This window comes from Notamacropus eugenii, chromosome 6 (genome assembly GCF_028372415.1).
Source record: "Notamacropus eugenii isolate mMacEug1 chromosome 6, mMacEug1.pri_v2, whole genome shotgun sequence".
Taxonomy (NCBI): Eukaryota; Metazoa; Chordata; class Mammalia; order Diprotodontia; family Macropodidae; genus Notamacropus; species Notamacropus eugenii.
In genome coordinates, this window is record NC_092877.1 from 366,759,122 (window position 1) to 366,785,174 (window position 26,053).

The following is a 26,053-nucleotide window of genomic DNA, read 5'->3' on the forward strand; positions in this document are numbered from 1 at the left end:
CTTATAAGGGACAAAGTTGAGAACCAAATGCAGCTCCTCTCCTTTGAAATCCATAACTCCTCTCTTGCTACCTCCTTTCTTACTGTCACTTTTCTGCTTGCAGGGCTTTTACTGGCTTCCTGGAATCCTACCATATTCTATTTGAAATTCTCTATCTTGCTTTCAGTGCCCTCTATACTCTGGCCCAAACTGCTAAACAAATCTTGCTTTTCCTTACTTTCTAACATACACTCTCTGTTCCTGATAGGCTGCTTTCTTCATGGTCTTATTCACATCCCAAGCCCATTCCTACCTTCATATCTCTGTGCTTTTTCCTAATGTAGACTTCTCTATTCTATTTACCTAAATTCTAGACAACCTTATAGGCCAGGGTTCCCTAACTCGTGTGTGTGTGTGTGCGCGCGCGCGTGTGTGTAATGAACACTTTGGCAATCTGGTGAAGTTTGGTGCCATCTCAGAAAAATGCTTCAAATATATAAAGTTAAGATTGTGAAGAAAACCAATTATGCTTAAATAAAATTACAAAAAAATGATTCAAAAAAAGCTGACAGAGCCCTTGAAATTGATGTGAGGCCCAGGTTCGGAGCCCCTGCTCTAGAAGCAGACTTTACATAAATCTCACCCAAGGAATTCACTGGAAACTAGGACAGACCTAATATAATTCAGTGTCTCCATGAGATAGCAAGTGTTTGAACAAAATCAAAAGAAATACAAGATATCTCATATCAAAACAACTGACCATAAAATCATAAGAGAATAAGGAGAGACAATTTAAGAATCATTTGACTCCCTGAAACATGATAAAAAACAAAAGCCTGGAATGCTGTGTTTCAAGAAACTATAGATAAAAACGGACTAGATCTATTAGAACCAGAGGGCAAAGTGAAAACAGAGAATCCACTGATCATCTCCTGAAAGAAGCTGTTATGACTATTCTCGCTATTGCCCAGGTTCACGCAGCTAAGAAGTGTCTGGTACCATATTTGAACTTGGGTCTTCCTGATTCCAGGCCCAGCATTCTATCTAGTGCATCACCTAGTGGCACCTGGAGCAGTAGCACAAACAGGTTTCATTCACTGAAATTTGATTTTGTTCAATTTGTGCAAAAATCTGTGTGTGTATGTGTGTGTGTGTGTGTGTGAGTGATAAAGAGAGAGACAGAGAGAGAGAGAGAGAGGCAGAGAGAGAGGAGAGAGAGAGAGAGGAGAGGAGAGAGAGAGAGAGAGAGAGAGAGAGAGAGAGAGAGAGAGAGAGAGCGAGCACACATGGACTAGAAACAAATTCCCTGCTTTCAGTAATAACAACTTAGCATTTATATAACACTAAGGTTTGCAAGGTCCTTTACAGCTATTATCTAATTGGATTCTCACAACCGTCCTGGGAGGTAGTTACTGTTCTTATCCCCATTTTACAGATGAAATAACTGAGGCAGAGACTTTCATGATCACACAGCTAGTAAGTGCCTGGGGCTGGATTTGAACTCTGATCTTTCTGACTCCAGGCCCAGTGCTCTGTCCATTGCACCACCCTGCTGCCTCTGGGAGTTTATAGTTTATTAGGGTAATACAACAAGGATACAAGTAAGCATGACACAAGGCAGAATATGAGACAAAGTTTTCTAAGACAATTTGAGGGTTTTACCCCAGTTTCTGTGGGGAGCAGGGGAGATCAGAGAGGGCTTCATACAGGTGATAACTATTGGAGGGCGCGCAGGATTTAAAAAGATAAGATTAAAGACTGTTTTAGAGAACAGAGAAATGCTTTTCATGAATGCATGGAAGCAGGATAGAGTGTGGCTCATCAGGGACTGACCGCTGTCCACTTTGGCTAGGATGCAGAATATTCAAAGGGCATCAGTATGAAATGAAGTTATACATGTATGTTGGAGTCACACTGCAAAGGGCCTTGAATGTCATCTCAGGGAGTTTATATTCCATGCCAGAGAAAGTTAAGAGAAAATACTGCTACTGGTAACAAAGGCTTCTCACTCTTGGAGGTATGTCTTCCTCAAGGTATCAGCCTTTTACTGCACCTTCACTCCAGAAGTCATCTGTCTGTTTTTCCTGACAATAATGGAACCATCAGATCTGTCTCTTTAACTCATGTGATGGTACCTAGCATTTCATAAGAGAACTGCACTGTTTATCAAGCACTTTGAGATCTGGAGCTGGAAAGCAGGGCAGATGTTGGTTTATGGCATTATCATTAATCAAGTCATAAGAAATTGATTGCTCTGTGTTTATGGAAACATCTTAGTCGGATATTAAAGAAGTTTGGTATGCCGCAGACAGCTTGGTTTTAGCGATGAGCCTGATAGCACTGGATGAAGCTACGCTTATACAATTAATTTAAATTGGCTAGAAGAGCAACACTATTATGGTCTCAGATAGGAATCAAAGTCCACAAAGTTAAGAATACATAGAAATGAATCATGTTGGGAAGAGGGAAGGAGGGAGCTTGATTCTGCCCCATTTTGATGTCTTTTCTTTCCCTAAGACAAAGCTCTCTCAGTGTCAGCTCAGTAGTCTAGGCACTTGATGTATAGGCATTTTACTGGGGATCTTGGTTTTAGCCTTCATCATGGTCACAGGACCATAGAAATTATAGCCATAAGGGACCAGGGAGATTATATCATCCAATCTCATTTTCTTAAACCAATGATGACATTGAGGCTTGGATGGAGGCTATCTCAATAAGGAAAAACCTTGATGTGTTAACGTTATCTGATAACATGTGCTTTCAGAATTCTGGAGTTTGCACGCACACCCAAGAGTCAGGATAAATGAATGCAAAATTGGCACTTCTATTTATATTTTAGAAAAAAAAACTTCTTCAAAGAATTCCTTTTCCAAAATCACCATTTTCAAAATCTGTTCAAAATAGAGAACACTTGAAAGTTACAATAGCAAATCTGGATTTAGAAGAAGTTGTTAATCAGACTGGGAGTCCATGCAGTCATAAAGTAGACATATATTCAACAATGAGATATTTCTTTCTGCAGACAAATGCCAACACCTTATAGTTCTAACTGTCGATCAGAAAGATTTATAGTAACAACAATCCTCCACAAAAGTTCTCCTCCAGTGCCTCATCATGGAAAGATGACCATAGGTTCTCAATGCTTATTTCAGTAGGGTGGATGCTTCAGCAGCTTCTAGCATTCGAGAAAGAATTCTGACACGGTTATAGAAAAAGACCCCACTGCCAGAGGGCTTAGCAAATGGGAGGGAGCCTCACTGACAGTAGGCTGTCCACTAGGGGATGAATTCTTTGGCTATGGTGACCCAAGATACAAGGAAAAATACAAAATTGTCCTTTAATTCAGAAGCTCATAAAGTGGCAGGGGGGCTAAGAATTATAGTTTTCAGACAATCTGAAGAAATGCTAACAGTTGATGTTTAAATATGATGTCCTGGTCCAGTGACCAACAACTTGAAATACTACTAGAGGAACTGAATAATGAGGATGACGATGATAACACCAGCTTCACAGCCAACACATCCGGTGTCTGCTAGGTCTCATCTGATTCTCACAACAACCCTGTGAGGAAAGACGAGGAAACCAAGGCAGGCAGAGATTAAATGACTTGCCCAGGGTCACATGGCTAGTGTGTGACTGAGGCTGGATTTGAATTCAGGTCTTACTGATTTCAGGCCCAGGGCTCCCTAGGCACTCTGTGGGCACCCCCCCCCCCCTTCCTCTGGTCCCCCCTCGTGCCCCTCCCCCCACAGCTGCCTCATCAATCCGAAATCCTATTCATCTTGACAATTTTTATATAAACAAAGTTAGAAGACAAGCAGCGGCTTGCAGGTTCCTTTTGCGGTTGTTCACTGACAGAGAACCCTCCAAATGAAATTGGCAGACCTCTTGATTTTGGGTAACTTCACATGTTAAGACACAGGAGAGACAGTGAAAAATCTGTTAAATGTAAGAGAGTGAAGTCTTGTAGACTACACTGAAGCCCCATGAAAATGAATCATGGGAAGGGCTAGACATCCCAATGAAAACTAAGCACGTAAGAGGATTTTCTCAATCAGCTTCCTGTGTGCAGCTATCCCACTGACCTAGAATAAAAGTCAGAATCGATACCACATGGTCAGAAAGAAAAATGGGGAGCTACGGAGAACAAGTCACTTATTTACAAAAGTTATTGCTGCCAAAAAATGGAAAGTGGATTAAAGAAGATATTATGGTGGACCCATACCATTTATTATGGCATTAGTATTTAGGCAATGGTCACGTTGAGGACAGATGAGTCTCAGACATATTGGTCCAAGATAACACGAATTTATATTATAGATGCCTTTGAAAAATCTTATAGAGGAGGATGGTAGAAAATTTTGAGCAGCATCATCTCATAAAATGAGAAGCAGTAGATGGAAACACAATTTTGCAGAAAGCCAATCTTAAGACCCAACTAAGTCAAATTTTCCCAATAAATTGATAATAAGAGCTTGTACTTATAAAGCACTTTAAGGTTTATAAAGTATTGTATATATATTATATGATCCTCATAGCAACCTTGGGAGTCAGGGACTATTATGATCCTTATTTTACAGATGAGGAATCTGAGGCCAAGTGACTTGCTCAGGGCCACAGCTAGTTCTGGTCTGAGGCAGGATTCAAACTCAGGTACTGTTAACTCCAAGTCCAATACTCTATCTACTAGGTCACTTAAGTAGTTGTTTAGAGCAAAAACTGGAAGGAAAACAATAGAAGATATGTCAATATTTCTATAACAAACTATTTTCCCCACAGATTGCATTTGGACTCTAATATCAAGGGATCTGATGTGATATATGAAGAAGCAGAAATAGCACTAAAAAACAAAACCGATCTGAAAAGTGATATCCTAGTGCAGACACCAATAACTACAAAGTCCTCATGACACTCAACTACACATGAAGGTGATAAGAATACAAAACGAGAACAGGAAAACTTCACATGTGAAATCTGAAAGCAGATCACATTTTCTGCAGTCACATGATAGACTAAAATGTACAAAGAGCCTCGTATACTTGGATATATGTGCAAATATGTTGTAATATTCATATACATGCAATCTAGAAACTATACACACATTAAAAAAAATTTGATTCAATAGAGCAAAATATCCCTCTAAAGGGTCTCTTCCAAATATCTATCATACATGTACTGAAATCCTATGTAACAGCAGAGCTAACTTTGATCACCTTCTGGCTGTTAATATAAAAAGAGGAAAGGTCAATGAAGAAACAGGGCCCTCGAATGGCCTTTTGGTGTAGTCATGAAGGGTGTCTAGCACTGAGTCTTAAGGGAAGTGGCCCCTGGATGTTCCCATTTGTAGATGACATTGTGCTGAGATTCCAAAACACTTGAACATAATTCGTTTAATAATACACACAAGTAAAAGGAAACCAATCAAGAAGACCTACTGCCAGTCCTCTGCCTCTGGATTAAATCTTTGATTGGTATCTACTTGCAATAAAACCTTGATCGGAGAAGCATCAGGATGTACACTAAGGATGACATCGATCCAGGTCTTTCAGCAAAGGCTGTATGGTGACTTGTTTGTGCTACCAAGAGAGAATACTGCTTTAGATGTAGAGTGGACTACATGGCTTCTGATGCCTCTTTTGACGCTGAGATTCTGGGATTTCTTCCTTTTTGTTAGGGATGATTTCTATAATTCTGGTTATATGAGAAAATGTTTTCTATGCTGATGGGCTTCAAAGGAAGTCTCCAGTAAGAGCCAGTTTCTAAATAGTAGCAAATACAATTTTTAACTATTCAGAAATGCTTTTACTAAACATGTCTTTCCTTCCACACATCAAAGGAGACACTTTGCATAAATGTATTTTTTTAAAGAAATGATTGTTTTATTCCTTTGTCTGTGACTGTTTAAATTAAACATGGTTTCAATCAAAATGCATTGGGAAGCCTTGTGTTTACAGTATACAGTGATTTCTAGAAAGGCATAATTCATTCACATCATCTCTCTTCCAAACCCTCAGCTGGATGAGCTGTCAATAACAATCACTCCAGTAGGGAGTTTGACTTCATTTGTAGGGGAGGCAGAATGGGGCTGTGTGTGTCTGTGTGTGTGTGTGTGTGTGTGTGTGTGTGTGTGTGTGTGCTGATTAATTTTTAGCTGGACACATGGCTGTATGTTTTTGTTTTTGGTCCAGCCACCTGATTACACAATTTTTCCACAGCTGTGCTTTGGCTCATGAAATCTTTAGAGAGGTGACCGAGGGCATGAAGATTTAATGATGCACTCATGGTCACAGTCACAGATGTAAGAGACCTGATTTGAACCCAGTTCTTCTCAATTCTCTAGCCACTACAGCGGCTGCTTCAATATTTTCAGACAGACTCAAAATTTCTAATTGTTTTACTACAGAAACAATTATAACACTATTGTCTAACTGAGTAGGAGAAAGTGAGGAGGACGGAATAGGCTAATGTGATCACTTTATTGAGCTCCTCAGTAACAGGAGCACACACAGTCACCTTCCACTGCCGTGTCCCCCCAGACTTAACATTTTAAGAACTCAATTTCAATTTTATCGTTAATTCAATCCCGTGTTAGTCAGGCAACAGGACTGCCCATCAGGCGTTCTTGCCGGAGAGCAATTAATCTCTTGAACCACTTCTCCTCGGCTTCAGCCTTCTCAATAAATAGCTGTAATAAAAATGAAAATGATAAAGGAATGAATTACTTTTTGTTTGCCTGAGAGTCCACAGGGTGCATGCAGGACAAAAGGCAGGGGCAATTTTGGTCTCTGGTTCTTCCTCCCACAAGGCCTCATGCTCTAGAGTGAGCCTAGAGGGTGCCTGAGGGGTCAGGGTCACAGTCTCTGCTCTCGGGACCCTTCTACTACACTGTGGCAGTGGTCACACCCAGCCTCCCAGGGCCTGCGTCTTCCATTATCTCAGGGCCCCTGGTCTCTTAATCAAGGCAACGATCCCTTCTCCAGGCTAGGCAACAGATGAGCCAGATTCAAACACAAGTGACAGCTCTCAGAGTGCGGACCCATTTGGGTCGATGACTGTCTCAGAGCTGGCTCCGAGGGCAGCAGTTTCAACCCCCCCACCACATCCAATGGCTACGTGTGACTTGATAGTTAAAGGCAGAATGTTCTTACATTAGGATGTGCTAGAGAATTATCATCTTGGTACTTGATAGCAGTAGGGATGCTGCTGGGGTCTATTTCTTTTTCAGTGTGTGGTGGATCTGCAGCTACCGGTCCTGAAGTTGTCGGTTCTTGCTTTCCTTCGACAGGGTCAGCGGGCTGGAAAAAACCAAAACACATACACATCACCACACCCTGGACCATGTGAGACGAGCAGGGCATTGCTCCAGGTCAAACAAGAAATCATCCATTTCTTCAAGATGCTGCTATGACTCTCTTTTCAGTCTCAAAGATCACCTGGATTTCTGGATGAGGAAGGACAATTCTTGGCTGGGGTGAGGGAAGATGTAATGGCAAGCAAAGTACCGATCTTTTGCTGTTTTTGTTTTAGCATAATCAAGTGCCTCTGACTGAATCTTGCCTTTGACTGAATTTAACTACAAACAACATATGTATTTGTATTGTTAATTATTTTAATGTGATTAAAGAAGATTTTCCCCACTCATTAATGGGCCTGCCCATTAAGGGGAGTTTGATTAGGGAAGAGTTGTAGGAAGGCCCACACCTTTTGTTAAGTTTCTAAAGAGGCACTGGTTGTCATGGGTTGTGATGCCCCCTAGCTCTGAAAAATGTGTAAGTACCCGGAGGTGAGGTTTTTGGGGCTCACTCCTTAGAAGTGTTTGTTTGGCCCGATGAGACTCAGGGCAGCTGCTAAGGAGCCCGCCCCCGCTTCCCCCACCTTGAAAACCCAGATGTTGGTGCTTCTCTCTGGTCACTACGTATGTGTGGTCAGACAGCTGGATCTGTCTATTGATCTGTGATGTTTGTACTGCTTATGTCAGACAGGTGGAAGCCCTGCCTGCTGGTCTTTATTTCTCTGTTTGTATTTTGTCTGAAGTTCAGGCTGCTGACTTTTTCCCCTGAACTAAGTGAATGATACATGTGTTTGATTAAAGTGATTGCTGACCTCTCAAGTTGCTTTCCTTTTAGAAAAGTGGATCAAAGAACCTGTGTTAGCAGGCCCTGCTGCGGATGCCAGGGTGCTTGCTTTTACAGAAGCTTATTTTACAGCAAACAGTTAAGGACCTATTTTTCACTTCTTATTATTGGTCTCAATTCCATTTGGTAGCAACTTCCTTTTGAAGGGTAGCATGATGGAGTGGAAGGAGCAACAGACATCAGGAGATCTGAGTTTGAATCCTGGCTCCGCCAGACGCTGGCAGCAACCTTGAGCACATGCCAGAAGGTTGTGGGTGTGGTGGGCTAAGGGCTGGATCTGGAGTGGCAGGCCTGGGGTTCAGTCCTGGCTCTCTCACTTTCCTGTGACATCTCTGCTTTAGCCTCTGTGGACTTCAGTTTCCTCATCTGCAAAACAGGAGGACTGGCCTAGGTGGTTTCCTAAGTCTTTTTCTGTTCTGAATCTCTGTTCTAGTCTATTTCTCTACAGACTGATAATATCTACAGTTATCCAACTTCACAAGGTTGTGAACCTTCAAATGCTGTACAAATTGGAGCTATTGACTATAGTTCAAATCATCGAAAAATTTATGAAAAATCTATACCGATGAAACATTTCAATATTTCACATGTTCAACCAAAGTCTAACAGTGAGAAGAGGGTTTTACCAAACTTGTAGCAATTAATTAAACAGCCTGTCTATGAGGGAAAACAAAAGCCCACCAACACTCTCAAACCTCTCCAGCTCCGAAGTCTCTATAAGCTTTGGTAGACCATTTATACCTACCTGCTGTACAATGAGGCTGCCTGCACCTAGCATGGGCAGCTGGTCCCCTCCCTCTCATCTCCTCTTGTTCTGACACAGCCCCTTCCCGATCATTCACCCAGGCTTCAGGGCTCAGTCACCTTGGCCTCTGCTCTCTCCCTTTTCCTCCATGTTTAACCAGGTGCTTAGTTGTTGAGTTATTAGATGTCTTCACAACATCTCGTATGCACTGCCTTCCTCTCACACTGACAATACTAGCTCAGAGACTCATCTGGATTACTGCAATCACCCCTTAATAAGTGTGAATGCGTGTGTGTGTCTCTCTGTGCATGTATGTACAGTAATGCATGCATGTATGCATGTCCCCTCTCAGACCCATCCTTCACCCTGCTGCCAAGGTCATGTCCACTGCTTGACAATTTGCCTCCAGGATAAAGTAAAAACTCAACCTTGACATTGAAGAACTTTTATAATTTGGCTCCATTTTTATATTTCAGGCATACTAGACTCTTGGCACTCTCTTGGTCTCCTCCTGCCCTTTCTTGCTCCTGGGCACTCAGGAGGGCAGTTTGGGCCCCTCTTCCTCTGGGGATGCCTCTTGCATTCCTCTCTTCTGGGCTCAGATCAGATGCCACCTTCTCTATGGCTTCTGCCCTGATGTCCCAGCCAAGAAAGATCTTCCCTTTGGCTGCCTTTTACAAACTGCACTCATCCCGGCTATGTGGGAACCTCGTATATCTATCTCCTATTAGTTCAGGAGCTCCTCAGAGGCAGAAGTTCTGTTGGTTTTCCCACTTTGCATGGCCCTGCACACAGCAGATAAATATTGGTTGTATGCAAGAGCCTGTTCATGTTCACAAAGTGTTTTACAAACATCCTCTCACTGAAGGTCACACCAACCCTATAGGGTGGGCCTTGTCTTCATACAACAGATAGAGACAGAAGCTCAGTGTGTGTGACCTGCCTGTGAGTCACGTAGCTAGAAGTATCCAAGCTGTGATTTAAATTTAGGATTCTTCCCACTGGCACTCAATAAATGACTGCCAAAGTGTATTGAGGGATCTTTGGATTCCGGGATCAGTGTTCTAGTATTTCACTCTTGATTCTCATTCAAGTGAGACAAGTGCCCTACCTAGGCTTCAGAAGCGGTCATAGCTAACTGAAGCAATTTGGATCAGTGTTTGAGTACTGGTGAGAAATAATCCGGATCATAGAATTACAGAATGTGAGAACTGGAGAGGGTAGCCATCTGGTCCAAGCCACAGACAAAAGAAATCCCACTGTTACACACTTGACACATAGTTGTCCAGCCTGTCTTGAAGACTTCCAAAGAAGGAGCACTCCAAACCTTTCAAGGCAGCCTTTTCTGTGTCTGCACAGCTATAATTGTTAGGAAGTTACTCATGGAATACTGCCTTGTAATTTTATTATGCCTCTTAAACTAACGAGTATGAGTTGGATAAAAATTGGCAAAATGTGTAGGGTAAGTTGTTGACTTTTTAAAAAAGCAAATGGTAGTATTCCTCTGAATAACTGATGACTGACACAGAAATTTAAGATAACGATTCAGATGGGAAAGGAAACAGGTGATGATTTCTTGTCTCTAATTAAAACCTAAGATGATTTTCCTAAAGGGCCATGATGTCTTCAAATTCCAAATCAGATCAGGGTAAGAAAGTGGGCTGTTCATTAGGGTAAGGACACGGAACTCACTGCTGCCTTTTTCATAATTTTGCATAGTAATGCTACAATCGTTTGGTTTCATTGGAGATGAATTTCAGTGACAGGTTTTAATGGCAACCTTTTCCTTTCATCTAATCTCAGGGAAATGGCTCTCTTCTCAATAGGGAGGTGAGGATTATGGGGTGCACTATGTCATGCACATTGTCATATACAGTTAGGATGTCAGTTAGTTTTGTTGAACTATTTTTCTGTGCTATAAGGAAGGGTCTGATGGTGGTGGTGGTGGTCAGCGTCAAGAATTGTGAAATGATTGTGGTATAAAAAAACCAGGCATCAATAAAACATAAATAAATAAAATGGTTCTCAAAGTGTTCGGTATGTTTCTACTATAAGAAGAGAAATGTAAACAGATCCTTTTGGGAACTCAGTTGTTTCAATTGTGCTGGAAGGGCAGGGGCAGCAATTTAAGGAGTTGTCAGGAAGACCTGTGAGGGTGGCAAAGTAGCCATTGGAGAGTCATATGTGCCCTGTATCCTTTCAGGAACTCAGAGAAAGCTCGTCACATGAAGTAAAATTTCAGAAATGGAGAAAGAGGAGAGGGAAAAAGATCAGGAAATTCAAATGGGACGGCAAACAGCACAACAAAGAAGACAGATGTGATATTGATAGGTATGAACATGCTCTGGTGGGCTCCAGATGTCCCCTAGGGGACTGAGAAGAGCAAGGAGCAAAGGAAAGAAAAGGAGAGGGAAACATGCATTTAATTTAAAAAATATTTTAGCTATGCTGCAGTGAGCCATCAGTGACCCAGAGGACTAACTGTCCTGAGTAGACAGTCTGCTTGGTTTGCATATAATGTCCATAATTCTCAGTGGTCTCCAATAACTTGGATGATGGAGCAGAGCATGTTCACTAAATTCACAGAGGAAACTGATTGAGGAAGAAGTGTAGGATAAGAAGAGAAAGCAAAGCGAATTTAAAGGGAAACATTTAGTTTCAAAGGAAAATGTTGAATAATGACAAACCCAAAGGCAATACTCAGGAAGGGAAGAAAATTCCAAAGAAAGGGGATAACTAGGTAGTAGAAGACTCTGAGGTAATATGGTATACTGGTTAGAAAGCTGGTGTTGAAATCTGGAAGATATGAGTACATAGATATCTATAGGTACATCTATCTTCTATATCTAGCTATCTCCAGCCATTTATTTCTATCTGCCCATTTATCTATCCATCCATTCATTCATCTGTCATTCTATCCACATGCCTTACCTATTTATCTGGACAATGATAGCTAGATTCAGTTCAAAGAGTCTAGATGCAAATTCTGCCCTCACATGTACTGGCTGGGTGATGCTGGACGACTCATTTAACCCACACAATGTTTGAGACTAGAAGGTGCGGAGAAGGGGATGACTTCAGTTTGTGTGGACGTCTTTACCCAGAAGATATAATTCTTCATTGTAAATGTTCCATACTGAAGAAATTATAGGTCTGGTCCCAAAACAAAATGCGTGTGTGTGGGAGGGGGAAGGGCCTGGACCTGTGGTATTATTATCAGAGGGAACTCCCAGATAAGGAAATTCCCCTCACTAATGCAGGTCAGCACATTGAATCTCATTTTTTTTTTTTTGGTATCTGGCATAATACAGAGATGTACAAATGAGTGTGTTTAGGTGTGTACAAATATCTATAAGAATCCATCTCCAAAGTCTTTGTGTAGGTTGAAGCTTTAAAAGCTTAAAATGACCTTTACTTTTAGGATAGCCTCTTTATCTACATTTATGTCCCTGTGTATATGCACTTAGATGGATGATTCATGTTTTCTTGACTCTCAGACTAGTTTCTGACCTGCTATTCATCTGTTCAAGGGTTTTCTTTAGAAATTTATTTTTTCCCTTGAATACTGCCCTTGGGTCTTCCCTTATTCCAGGTTCCTTTGGAGAATTAAATATTTCCCTTCACATTCCATTCTGACCTTATAAGATGTCAACGACCCTCCCAATCAATGTTTTCTGTGGCTTTAATGAACACTTTCCTCCATCCATATCCAACTGGAGATCTCTGAGTAGTAGAGAGCATGGAGTGATTTGTGCAGGGCTCCCTGGCTGGGACGTCTCCTTGCTCCAGGGCTGATCTCTAGTTCACGCTCCCTCTCATATACCCTTATATATGGTAGAGAATGAGGTTTTTATTTTTTTTCCCCACTCCAGTTCCTCCATCTTTTTCAGTTTATTACTGTTTAGAGTAAATGTTAAACACTCTGCTATACGTATTTTGCTCCATCTTGATTCACCCCTGACCAAGAGTCCATTCATTCTTCCTCTATTTTAATATGTTATAGAATTCTAAACTCCATTCTCACAGACCAGTCTCCTTAAGCAGATGTCCCCTTCCCCCGAAGACCTTTTTGCTGCCTTAGGCTGTCAGAAGAGACAAAAGCACAGTTTGTGCCTGTGAGGTCTTCAGTTTCTTGTTAAGACTTCTTAAGTCTAAGATCCCCAGAAAATTTAAATAAAAGTCCAGGAGACAGATGTTTGGGACATGGTGGGCCTGAGATGCTTCTGTGGGGACATTCAGGCAGAGTTACATAACAAATGATGTAGGACTGGCATTCTGAGAGATTAAGACTAGGCATACGTGTCTGGTGGGTCACCTTTAGAGAGATAACTGAACCCATAGAAGTACCACATCCCCCTGAGGATACTAAGGGAGAAAGAGCAGGGACAGAAGAAGGCCAAAGGCAGCCTTGGTGGACATGTGTGTGGACATGGAAATGGAACTAGCAGAGAAAATGGAGAAGGGGCAATAATCTAGAAAGTGGAATCAAAGCGAATCCTTGGTCAACACTCAAAAGCAGATGAAGTAGCAAAGAAAGACCAGCAAAGGTGGAAAAAGCATCTTTGGATTTAGCAGCTAAGATGTTGCTGGCAAACTCTGAGAGAAGAGTTTGAGGACAGTGGTGGGTCAGGATGTGAGCAGCTAGTAGGAAGTAGACACTGGGTTAGCTACTGCTTCTTTTTATAAAAAGGCAATTAGGATTAAGTGACTTGCCCAGGGTTACGCAGCCAGCAAGCATCTGAGGCTGGATTTGAGCTCAGGTCCTCCTGACTCCACTCTGCCAAGCTGTCCCTTAGCTATTGCTTCTAGGAGCAAAGAATGGGGGAGAGATACAGGATGATAGCTTAAGGTATTGCCTGGTTAAATTAAGGCTGTTTTCATTTTGTTGACAATGGAGAAGCCACTGGTAGATGGGGATACATAAAGTATTTATTAAGCACTGACTATATACACAAGGCACTTTGCTAAGTGAGAGGGATGTCAGTACAAGGAAACAAGATAGCTGCTGCCCTTCAGGACCTGATACTGTAATAAGGAAAGCCAACATATAAAGGGGAGCTGGAAACCTAGGGGAGGGGAGATAGAGAGGACCTGAAAGGGATCAAGAAGAGCTATTTCTTCTCAAGAGACGAGAATGAAGGGAGGAATGCAAAGATGAAGATGTAGAGGGGTTCTGAGATAGGAGATGCCTGGGAGAGATGGTTGCCTTGTTCTTAGTGAAGGAGGCAGGGACTTTTATCTGCTGAGACAAGGATGGCTGAAGAAAGATGCTCTGATGTAGCAAATACAGAAAGCACCACAAAGTGTCTGTGAGGGCAGAACAAGAAGACTGCAAGGCAGATACGACTTGGTTTCCATAGCTGTTACCTCTTCCAGCAGCACTAAGGGCTCAGTAGTGGAGGCAGAGGAAGTAGAAAGAATGTTAAGGCTGAAGGGCAGAACTCAGTTGAACTGATTAGCCTGATGGTCAGGACCCTTAAGGAAGGACAGTGATGCAGAGCAGGGGAGGTGAGCTGGGAAAACAGAGAGGAAGGAAGAGGAGTGACTGCCTTTCTTAGTGTCTTTGATGCTTAGCACAGTTCCTGGAGCAGAGTAGGTGCTTCATGAATGTTTACTGACTGACTGATGTATTGGAAGGCTTCCACAGAACCAGAAAAGCAATCTTTTAAATGATGTAATAGTTTCATGCCTACCAGTCCGGGGGTTTTAACTGACAGATATTCATTATTTCGTCACTAAGCAATTGACTCTAACAATTCCAAAGCTACAGCTATCTCCTGGTGCATAAGCAATTTTGAGGGCTAGAAATTATAAAATGTTTAAAGAAATGGAATACTTGTGATAAAAATAATCATAAAACATATCTTCATGATCTACGTATGTTAAAAAAGATTTTTTTCCAGATAGTTACTTATTTTAGAAGATAAGAACATTTTCTTAAAAGAAGAAATAATTTTTTAAATGGCTTCTGAGCTGTTCCAATAAGTGAGCATGATCATGAAATATTCAACAGAGAGGTTAATACTTCTCAACTGTTTCTTTTACTGAAAAAGAACCACCTGTAAGGCATCTGTAAAGCATGCATGCTGAGATTATCCTCTCAGATTCCTTTCTCTGAACTCCTTATAGGCAGTAATGCTTTAAGAAATGGGAAAGGACAGTCGTCACCAAAGGAATCATCAAGCATCGTCACACAACTTTTCTTCTATTAACGTATTTGATGGGAAAGGTCTGAAAAGATATTACCCATGTATAGTGTAAACAGCATAAACTCTAATCAGCTGGCATAGAATTCTAGCCCTTTGCCTACCATGTCAATTTAAAACTAAACCCAGAATAAAACTGGTGTTCCCAGCACATTTGTTCGGCTGATATTGGGACACATGCTCTGGACAGTATGTCTGACAGTCTTTTTCCTGAGCATTTCCTTCCTCATCAGAACAGACACTTGAAGGCCAAGGGTGGTGTTTCCACTCCAGGCCACATGCATTACTGTGGTGCCTCCTCAGTGGGAATCCTAAGGATTCTTCCTAACAGCCAGGGGCAGGAGAAGGGGGAACTTACCTTCCTGACTTCTTTACTTGATCTGAATGTCTGTTGAACAAAGCAGTCACTTTCAATCGCTTCAATTTCTTTGACTCGTTTCACTTGTTCTCCTAAGGTGGCTTGGTCTACGAATAGAGGTACACACTGTCAATATATTTTAGGGGAGGCTTGTGATCAACGCTGTGTCTATGCAATGTTTTCTGAAGATGTTTTATTACTTATGAAATATGAACTAGGTTGAGGTCAAGACATCTAAACCAAACTGCCACAAAGAAATCCTCATCCAGCGTATAACCAATGAGGGACTGAAGATTGTAGAGTGATATTCTCAGAGAGCAAGGGAAGTGCTTCATTGGAAATGGCAAATTTTGCTGAAAAAGTATCACTACTGACAATGATCCCAGTGGGTCTGTGTTAATTTTGTGGGAGGATATTTAGTTCTTTCATAAGCTAAGGCCAATGGGAAAAGTTCTCTCTTCATGATTTATAAACCACATCATGGATTCTGCATTCTAGCTTGTGCTATAAATAAGATGGTGAATTAACAGCTACCATTATTTTGGTAATCGCATTTAAAAATTTGTGTGAGAGCTAGCAGTTATTGTCAGATGACCCGTGGAAATAATTTTAGCTTTGATGAGGAAATATAGATATTTGTATCTAATAAATCAAGATATTTATTAAGAACAGGCTATATGCAATCATGAAAGATTTTAAAAAGAGATGATCTAAAGACAAGTTAAGTTTTAGACACTACTTTTTTTTTAAAAAGGCATTTTTCATTTTTGCTTCCCAAGTTTCTATGTATAAAATAAATCACTTGGTCAGCTATACTGTTTTCCTGAAAATAATAAAACAAAAAAATAAAAGTTGTTTTATTTTCTGTATGAAATTTCTTTGACTACCAGATCGACAAATAATAAATTTCACAAAGACAATTCTAAACCTTAGGAGGAATTTTATTTTCAAACCAATATAAAGCACAGTTGGTGTGGGAGGAAGAGGGAGGTGATTTCATTGGCATGGATATTCCCTCAAATGGTAAAGAAGGCAATTCCCATCTTTCTTGAATTATATGTCCAAGAATCATCATCTGGTGGTCAATCTTTTGGTGATGATTCTTTGTATTTAGAGCACCACTGGTCCCGTACTTGAAGATTTTCTAGCTTAGTCAGACCTACTAGACTCTGCTGGCATTAGCTTTAGAGAGTTCAAAGTCACCTCTATGAGCCACTGAAGTACAACTCTGGTGGAGGATACCATGCCCACACTGTAATATTGATATATCCATGCAACAAATCCATTCAGAGTTGCTTTACATATGCTGACCAAAGCTTGAGTAGGTTTATAAAGAAATGTCATTACATATGCTGTTCTATATGGCTTAGCTTTTGACTATTATTAATTAGAGGAAAGTCATGAATGATTCTTACTTAGTCTGAGGTCATTTTCCAATCACTAGTATTGCAATGAGAATTAATAACAGCTCTCTTCAGGCTTTGGGACTATCTTGGAAATGCTGAGTGATGTGAATTCATAGTTCTCCCTCTACTGGGAAAATAAGACACATTTTCTCATGTGGGTTTGCAAAGTGCTTCCCTAGATGTCAGGGGTGAGATCACAAACAACTCCTGACAGCTAAAGCTTGTCGTATTTGCGGCTTTAACCCTGGGCACACTCCCAGCTTTGGAACAGTCATAAAAGTGTCATTGCAGAACTTGGCCAAAGGGACAGAATGCTTAAAGAGATGACAAGGGGGAGCATCAGAGAAAAGACAAGGAGAAAGACGAACAGACAGATTAGAAGACAACAGAACATTATCTTCTTTGTGCTTCTGGAAAAGTCAGTTCAGAAATAACAAAGTGACAGGGCAGATAGGAAAAGGCTAGATCACTTATCCTAAGATATGAAAAATAAGCCAAAGAAAGCCTACAGCCTTTTAGTGTGGAAACAATTATACCAATAGTGGGAAAGCTTTATTAACATTTTTCTGACTAACAGGGACATCTTCCACATGAAATTTATGTTTTCAGTTTTTTAAGAGCTTAATTTTCTGTGATCTGAAAACATTAGCTTATAAAATATGCTCCATATTTCCTCAGACACACATTAGCAGTTCTAGCATTGGCTGCTTCAAAGACCTGTCTTAACCCTTTGCTGATAGTATGCTTTTTAAGGGACGTCCATGATTGTTAACTTACAAAAACCGATTTTGCGTTTTAGACTATGTTTGGTAAACACCCAAATTCTAGAGAATGCCAGCACCTACTGATCTCCAGGCCTTCCATACATGTCTGTGGCATTAAATGTGTGGAAAAATAGGGAAACTTTACAAACTGGTCATCATTTAAATCTTATGCATAACAAATTTCTTTTTTGAACACTTGTATTAATCAGACATGAACTGATAGTAAAGACAAGTTACAAAGTTACCGACAGAATCAAAATCACAGAAGGTTTTGAGAGTGACACCAATGACATTAACATGGTAAAAATGGACTGGAAGGAAGCACAATCCATTAGTGTGTGATACTTTGTGACAACCATTACTGGTGGATAAAATGACTTCCATATGTTGTTTGTCAGATGTCAGTAGAAGGGATACGTATTTCATAGTAAAATCAAAAATAATGGAGTCAGAAAGCTAAGAGGCTACAGACAAAAAAATCAATATGAACTCACTGTACGGCAAATCCTTTTACGCTCTTCATAGTGAAAAAACAAAATTAAATATTTCATTAGTTAGTGTTGAAGCTACTTTCACACAAAAAAATAAGGCTTTTCCTGCTTATAGGAAATAAGTGAAGGGCCACAATCATGAGTAATTTCAGATAAGGCAACTGTACACTTAGGTTAATTTTAAAAATATTAGCAAATGATAACACATACTTGGAAATAATGAATAAAAACTACAGGGCTCTAATGCTTGCCTTCATTGTGTCAGTCTTTCTGTAATTTATGGATAGGCAGCCCGCCTAAGCCAATGGTCTCAAACTGGGCAGCAATGCTCTACTGGAAACAGTAGATGGCATTAGCAGACAAGATGTCACAGCAAAAAAAAAAAAAGCCAACAAAAATATTGAGAAAAAGCACCCTATTTGAACAAATACATACTGAAATTTCAGCATCAAGTGACTCTGAATAGTAATATTTAATGAATTTTCCCCAAATTAAACACGCTTCACAGAAGCTTAAGTATTTTTGGCTGCACTGTTACTGAGTTAATCCTCAGGTTGTTTTCAGATTGAGCTATTTAAGCCATTTAACCATAGAAATAACTCTGAAATTTCTTTGGAAGGTATAAGTTAGCCATTAAAAGTAGTAGTTGGTTCAAATCAACTGGAAAGGTTATCTTTAAATATTTTAAGTGATTTATAAATACTGAGAATGAAAATGAGAACTAATTTTTATGCGAACATGGCACTTTACTGATTTTTTTTTTAACAACTGGTAAAAATCTTCATTATAGGTGTTCTTTACATGGGGGCCCATGAACTTAAAAACTTTTTTCATATTTTAGTATGATTGATTTCCTTTGTCATCTGATGTATTTTATTTTATGTATTTAAAAACATTATTCTGGGGAATCCATTTCCTTCTTCAGACTGCAAAAGATGTCCATGACATAATAAAGGGTTAAGAATTCCTGCCCCAACACTTACTTATATTTATTTAAACAACTGCTGTACTCCCTTTCAATAAAACACATTCCCAGTTTTCCACTAAACATATTTTAAGGATCTGTGATTTCATCAGCGTGGCTATTGCCATTACATCCAACAGTTTTCAAGCCTTCCACAACTTAGCAGATGGTTTCTAAGAGTTTCTTCTGTCTGTAGCTCAGCAATGGGTCTTCAGATGAGACACAGGAAATCTGTGCCCAGGCCATGCCTGCCAGAGCTCAGGCTGCACTAGCCCAGCCACAAAGAAAGCAAGGTCGTGGTATCCATTCTGAGGCATCCAGGGAAGATTTAATGGTGACTCCTTTTCAAAACACAAGGTGTTAGTGAAACAGAGCCCAATGTGAGTAATTGTAATGACAAATCTCAGTCTTGGGGAAGAGAAAAAGAAATCACCCTCCCCCTGAGCTTTCTTTAGAAGGGTGTGGGGCTTCCAGCAGGAATGCTGGGGATTCTATCAGATGAGGTCACTTGGTCTGCAGGCTTTGCCAGTTTTTCTTGGTTACAAAAGAGGGCTCAGTGGTTGGTTGGTTAGGTGGTATATCAAGAAATGCTGGTTTTGGTTGGCTGTTCTAACTCTTTATGACCCAACTTGGAGTTTTCAAGGCAAAGATACTGGAGTGGTTTTCATTTCTAACTCATTTTACAGATGAGAAAATGGAGGCAAAAAGGATTAAGTGACTTGGTCAGAGTCACACAGCTAGTAAGAATCTGATCCCTGTTTTGAACTCAGGTTTGCCTGACTCCATGTCTGGCACTCTATCCACTTGGCCACCAGCTGCTAACTGTTTATTTACGTTAGTTAAGTAAAGTAGCACAAGGAGACTTTCAGGCACTGCCTCTAGATCTAATTCAAGTTTCTCCCTATGTGATTACAGCTGATGTACACTCCATTGTTTTGGTTCCTCTCCTCTATTTCCCTTTCGCGTTTTTTCAAAAGCTCTTTATTTTGTTGTATTTCCCATATTTGTTGGTATAAACTGCCTTCAAGTATTCCACTATATTAATGTCACAATTTATTTAGCTCCTCCTCTGTTGTTAGACATTTAGGTTATTTCTAATTTTCTGCAATTACATACAGTGTTGCTATGAAAATATTTGAACAGATAGCTTTCTGTTGTTTTTGTTAACACTTTCAGGTTATTCTCCTAATAATGGTATGACTATTTTTACAACTTTTACCATGTACTGCCAGACTGCTCCCCAAAAGGATTCTGCAAGTTTGCAATCCTACCAGCAATGAATGAGTGTTCGTGTTCCTCCACAATCGTCATTTCTGAGTTCTAATGCTTTTTTGAGTTACTGCTGTACATTTGATGGGCGTGAAGTTGTATCTCAAAGTTGTTTTAAGTAGGTTCTGAGGTCCACAACACAAAACTTTGCTATACTGGAGGCTGTGTTATAAAGAGTTCTTTGTTGTGCTTCTGTAAATGAGTCCTGTTGTATATGGCACTGGAACAGACTCATCTTAAGCTAAATTACAATGAGGTTCTAGTGTACCAGTGAAGAATACTTTTTTGTGGTATAAATATTAGCACATAAGATTATATTGCACTTCAACTTAGTTTTCATTTAATGAAAAAGAAAGCCCATCACTTTCCCTCCTGCTCAAAGACTGGAATGCCCTTACCTTCCTCTGTAAATTCTGTACTCATCAAGGGCCAATCTAAGATCCACTTCCTCCAGGAAGCCTTCTGTGCTAGAAAGGAAGCTCTCTCTTCCCTGAGTTTTTAGAACAGTATTATTTTGCACTTGGCACTATCATAGCATGACAGAGTGGTAGGGATGGAGGGGACTTTACAGATCACCTCATCCAATTCTTTTATCTTAAGGATGAATCAATCAATCAGCAAACATTTAGTAATTGGTTACTCTGTGCCAAGCACTGTGTTAAACCCTAGGGATACAAAGAAAAACCAAAAACAGATGAAGTAACTGAGGCCCCAAGTGGTTGTATCTGCTTTAAATTAGTCTGTGGGAAAACTGGCATTCAAACTCATGTCTTTTGCCCCATACAGAGCAATCATCTTTTCGTAATGGTAGAATCGGTAGCCATTATGGCACTTGTGACTGTCAGTTATCTTCGCATGCCTTTTCTCCCCCAAATAGAAAATTCCTTGAGAAGATAAGCTATATATTATACCTGACAGAGCTGAGGAGTTGAATGAGACCCATACTGCGGTGCCTCCTCAAAGTGTGGCTCCTTTGCTGAAAGCTCCCTTTCATGGGGAATTCATGACTCTTAAGTCAGTTCACTTCATTTATGGACAACTGTAATTGGTTACCAATGGATAAACCACATGAAGAAGACTACTGGTGTGCTGGGTGGAGCCCTTGCCCAGGATGTCACACAGGATGAGACAGTTTAGGTGTTTCATGATTGAAAATTGTGGGGAATACCCTCCACCACTGAGATAACAGATCAATCACATATTGCAGTAAGAGCAGAATCTATGCTTAGATCTCCTTATGTTAAGAATTCAGAGACATCTGTTGATAGGTTTAATGTTAAAGGCTATTTTAATACTTTTTGAATATAAAGGAAAATATCATAAAATATAAATTTTATTTTTAGAAAAAATTTAAAGCACATCCAAGTTGTTTTTAAGACCTTCAATCTGGCTAATTCTTCTAGTTTATACTCTAATTATTTTGCTCATAGCTAAAGGGATTGTATATAAGTTTCTTTAATATTCCCACATGAATGATAAGCTGGGATCCGACTTTTGGGCTGAACTATTAAGGCAAGGGGCTTACATGTGGACATATGTGTGTGTGCCTATGTCAGTAATGATAGGGATGAGAGACAAAAGACTGAAGAAGCTGAAGGAAGGCCAATGTAGTTACTTCAGCATTTCAAGTATTTGTGAGAGTCTTCCCTCTACCGATGCAGACTATAAATCCTCAACAACTTAGTGGTATTTGCTGCTGTTGTGGCTAAAAGTTCATGGTGAACTTAGCTAACTGGTCCTCAGATAATTAGAGTCTGTCAGCAGCTCCATCACTGATGTGTGTACACCTTGGGAGGCAGGTAGCATCTGCCAGACTTTGTTCTCTAGGGGCATGACCTTTCAGTACTCAAGTGTCTGAGCACCCACATAAAAAAAATACTGACAAAAGTTCCTATTGGTCTTTGACCTTCTCCAGGCTTTAAAGTGGATCCTATACAGAGTGGGAGCTAAGGCTTGATAAGGTTGATCCATTCTCTCCCTCAGCTTTATGAGTGACTCTACGGATTCTTAAGAAGTGGGTTTTGCAGAATGGGGGAATTGATAATACATTGTTAGAATGATAATAATTGATAATCTATAGTTTCCCAATGGCTAGCTGATGAAACAATCCAACTTCTGAACTCTATGGAGAGTTTATTATGATCTCACATAGAGAAAATCATGTTTTCACAAATCTGTGCTAGGGTTGGGTATGGAGTGACACAGACAACTGTGATTGGCCACCAATGTTTGGATTTCCTTTTAATGGGCCAAGTTATAGAAGTCTAATTAAAAAAAAAGTATTTAAAAGGGCCAGGTAGATTTTTTAGGAGCATACAAAGTAACTGTAATTTCTTCAAATGTAACAAACATTTACTAGCCTACTGTGTGTGAGACACTGTGCTAAATTCTGGAAACCCCAAAATGCAAAGGGCCACAGTCTTTCGCCTCAGGGAGGTTACACTCTACATATGCAGCATACGCACAGATAGGAAGAGGTAATAAGAACTAAGGAGAGACCCCGGCAGAGGTCTAAGGGGAAACTGGAAGTGGGAAAGAGACTGTGCAGTTCCAGGGTCAGGGAAGAAGAAGTATCACATGAGCCTGGAAGATGGCATGTAGGAATGAAAGCCCAGGGGTGGGAAAATTTATTTGGAGCAGTGGGCAAACAGGAGTCATGTGAAGTTGGCTGGAGAGGTAGGTTAGACTCAGATTGTGGTGCGCCTCAGTAACGATGATAATGATGATGATGATGATAAAGATGATCGGCATTTATAAATCGTGCCTTTAAGGTCTTTGTAACACCCGGCTTACATGAGCTTATTGCAGCCTCACCACAAACCTGTGAGGAGGGACCTACAGACCTCTTTGCTCCCATTTTATAGATAAAGAAAGTGAAGCCTTTCAGTGTGAGACTAAGGAGTCTGCATTTTATCCTGTTGTCAATGAAGGGCCACCGCCTGATCAGATCTGCAGGTTAGCAATGTTATTTTGGCAGTTATTTATGTGAAGGTGTTAGGAAGACTGGTTCTAAGAAAAAGGCTGATGTGTGTGTGTGTGTGTGTGTGTGTGTGTGTGTGTGTGTGCGTGTGTGTGCGTGGGGAGGGAAAAGTCAAGCAGGGCTACAAGATTTGAAGCATGAGCTCTAAGCCAAGTTTTCACTCCTTTCCTTCAATATAGATATGGATAATCATTTTCTAAATATTTACATCTGTAATCTTTTACAACTGTCTCTTATTCACTAGAAGAATCACCAACAACGTTTTTATGACTAATGCAAGTTTTAATTCAGTCTCTATTATTGTCTACCCACTACCACCTTAAGTAATGATCCCATTTTCCCTTTACTCTCTCTAACCATTTCTTCTTCTGCAAATCCATTTTGCATTTAAAAACTACACCTCTCTAAAACAGAATAAAACACTGACAATCTAATTTTTCTGCTCTTTTGGATTCTGAGCAGGCCTCTGTCCAAAGGGCCCAGTCAGTCCTTTCGTCCGATAACTTCAAAGACAATGTATGTTCCACTTAGACAAAATCTCCACAAAGGATTTTTAAATGCACAGTTACTAGACAATCGGAACATCATTAAGCCCAGACACACTTTAGCCTTTCTAAGGATCAATTGCTCTGAAATGAGAACTACTTCTTTTCTGGCATAGCTTTCGTATTGTATTAAAAAAAAGTCCATGAAAACTGTTCTGAGTTGTTTTTTCCTCGTTGTTTTTTCTCCCTTGGTTCTTCTTCTCCCCAGTCTTGTTCAGAAGGTCTGGAGTCGCTGGGTCATGGAAACGTGTCAGTTTTGGTTTGTTTGTGCTTTACTCTTAAAGCAGGTTTAAGAAGAACCTCTCTTTTTCCGGGAAGGAAGTGGTTGATTCAGAATCAAAGGCCATCAATTATAGGAGAATATATCGCAATTTTCCTCAGAAAAGGCAGATTTGGAAATTTAACGGCAAAACTAAATGGACATCTATTATGCTTTCTTTGTATATTTCAAACTATGTCACATCAAAATTAACTTTTGGGTAAAATTTGAATCTGTTTACCAACACATGATCTCCAAATACTTCAGTCCCATAGCTCGCTCTGTCTAAGATAGAGATAATGATAACAAATATGGGTTATTAAGTCTAAGCTAATAAAGGGGTAAGAAATAACAAGTCATTTAAAGCTGCTGGGCATTTTTCTCCCTTTAATAGACAGAATAAAGGAATCTGGCTTGAGTTGCACCACATTAAGAGGGCAGAATACAGACTCTGCTGTTGCTGTTAGCTGTCCATTTTAATTCTGGAATTCTTGTTGGCTCTAATTAAAATTCTATAGATGGGAGAGTTGTATGCTTCTAAGGCACTAGCAGGGAACGCTGTCTGCCAGCCATCTCCAAACACCCCATAACCACACACAACCAGCCTGTCAGGAGAGCTAATGCAGACACTGCAGGGCACACCACATTTGTCACTGTGGCTAATATCAGAGATACGCAGCTCTTTTTTCTCAGCACACAAAAGCAAGATATGTAATTCAATGCTCAATTTACCCTTGTCTCGCAGGAGATTTTCCCCCGCTAATTGATAGAAATTAAGCCATTAATCAAGCCACTAGCCATCATTCAACCCAGGGAAGATGAATACAAACTTTCATCATAACCACCTTCTCCATTTTAGTGTTCATTAGCATTAATTTTTAATGCAATTATGCTGCTCTTTTACGCTGAGCTCATACATTACGGCTCTTTTGTTGCCGGCTGGCCTTGTAAAATCCAAAGCAATGCTTTGTGCTCTGATCTTAAAGGCAATTCCTGGGTTCTTCTATCTTTTATATCTCTGCATCCCCAACAACCTTTATACACCATGAACACCATAGCTGCATATGTGTTTTACATTTTTGGCATACTGCAATAGATACGTACACACATCAAAATATTTCCCTTACAATATACATGTAAAGACAAAAATAAAATCTCAGTCATTCATCTAGTGTTGATTCAAATGTTTAAAGTAGCAAGGGCTCTTATGATAAAAATATAAAGAACTTATGTATTATATTGCTAATTTTTACAAAAATTAAGATAGCAAAGTATTCTCATAATTTAAAAATACTTCCAACTCTTGAGATAATAGAGATACATATAAGGCAGCAGTTCAAGTTAAATTAAAAATAACCTCACTACTTTACCTTGGATTATTATATCATGCATATACCCCTACTAAAACAAAGTTGTATTAATTCTTAAAAATCACTGAAATTGTTCTTCTACAGTGTAATATTTAGTGATATCAGAGGACTATCACACAACAGTGTGCTCACTGTACACACATCAATAGCTCTAGAGTACTTCTACATAAAGAAATGTGGTCTACTAGAAAGAGGGTTCTGGTTCTGACATTTGTAAAGCCCATGACCCTGGGCTTTCAAAGCGTTTATTAAGTGCTTACCATGTGCCACACACTGTGCTAAGCACTGGGGAGCCAAAGAAAGGCAAAACCATAACAAAGCCCAAAACAGTCCAGGACCTCCAAGAGGACACATTCTTGGGGTGGGAGTGAGGGTGAGGTGGTGAAGGACAACTTGAAAATAACAAACTACATTCAAGATACAAAGAGAATACATGTTAGGTAACCGGAGAGGAAAAGGCATGAGCAGCTAGGAACTCTTTCCATATACCCAACAAGGTACTGATTATATATGTTTTCATGTACAAAGGGAAGAGAAGTCTTTTTTTTTTTTTGCTTCCCTCTTGTATTATTCAGCGAATAT

General features: G+C 40.0%; 1 protein-coding gene across 1 annotated transcript in view; it reads right to left on the bottom strand.

Moving 5' to 3' along the window:
• Positions 1-5,836: 5,836 nt before the first annotated feature.
• Positions 5,837-26,053, bottom strand: part of RSRC1 (arginine and serine rich coiled-coil 1) — a 438,530-nt gene continuing 418,313 nt past the window's right edge. Inside the window, exons 8-10 of the mRNA XM_072621533.1 lie at positions 15,424-15,530; positions 7,128-7,274; positions 5,837-6,664 (exon numbers count right to left, since the gene is read on the bottom strand). Coding sequence (XP_072477634.1) covers positions 6,572-6,664; positions 7,128-7,274; positions 15,424-15,530 — 347 coding nt within the window. The 3' untranslated portion in view covers positions 5,837-6,571. The remainder of the gene's footprint in view (positions 6,665-7,127; positions 7,275-15,423; positions 15,531-26,053) is intronic.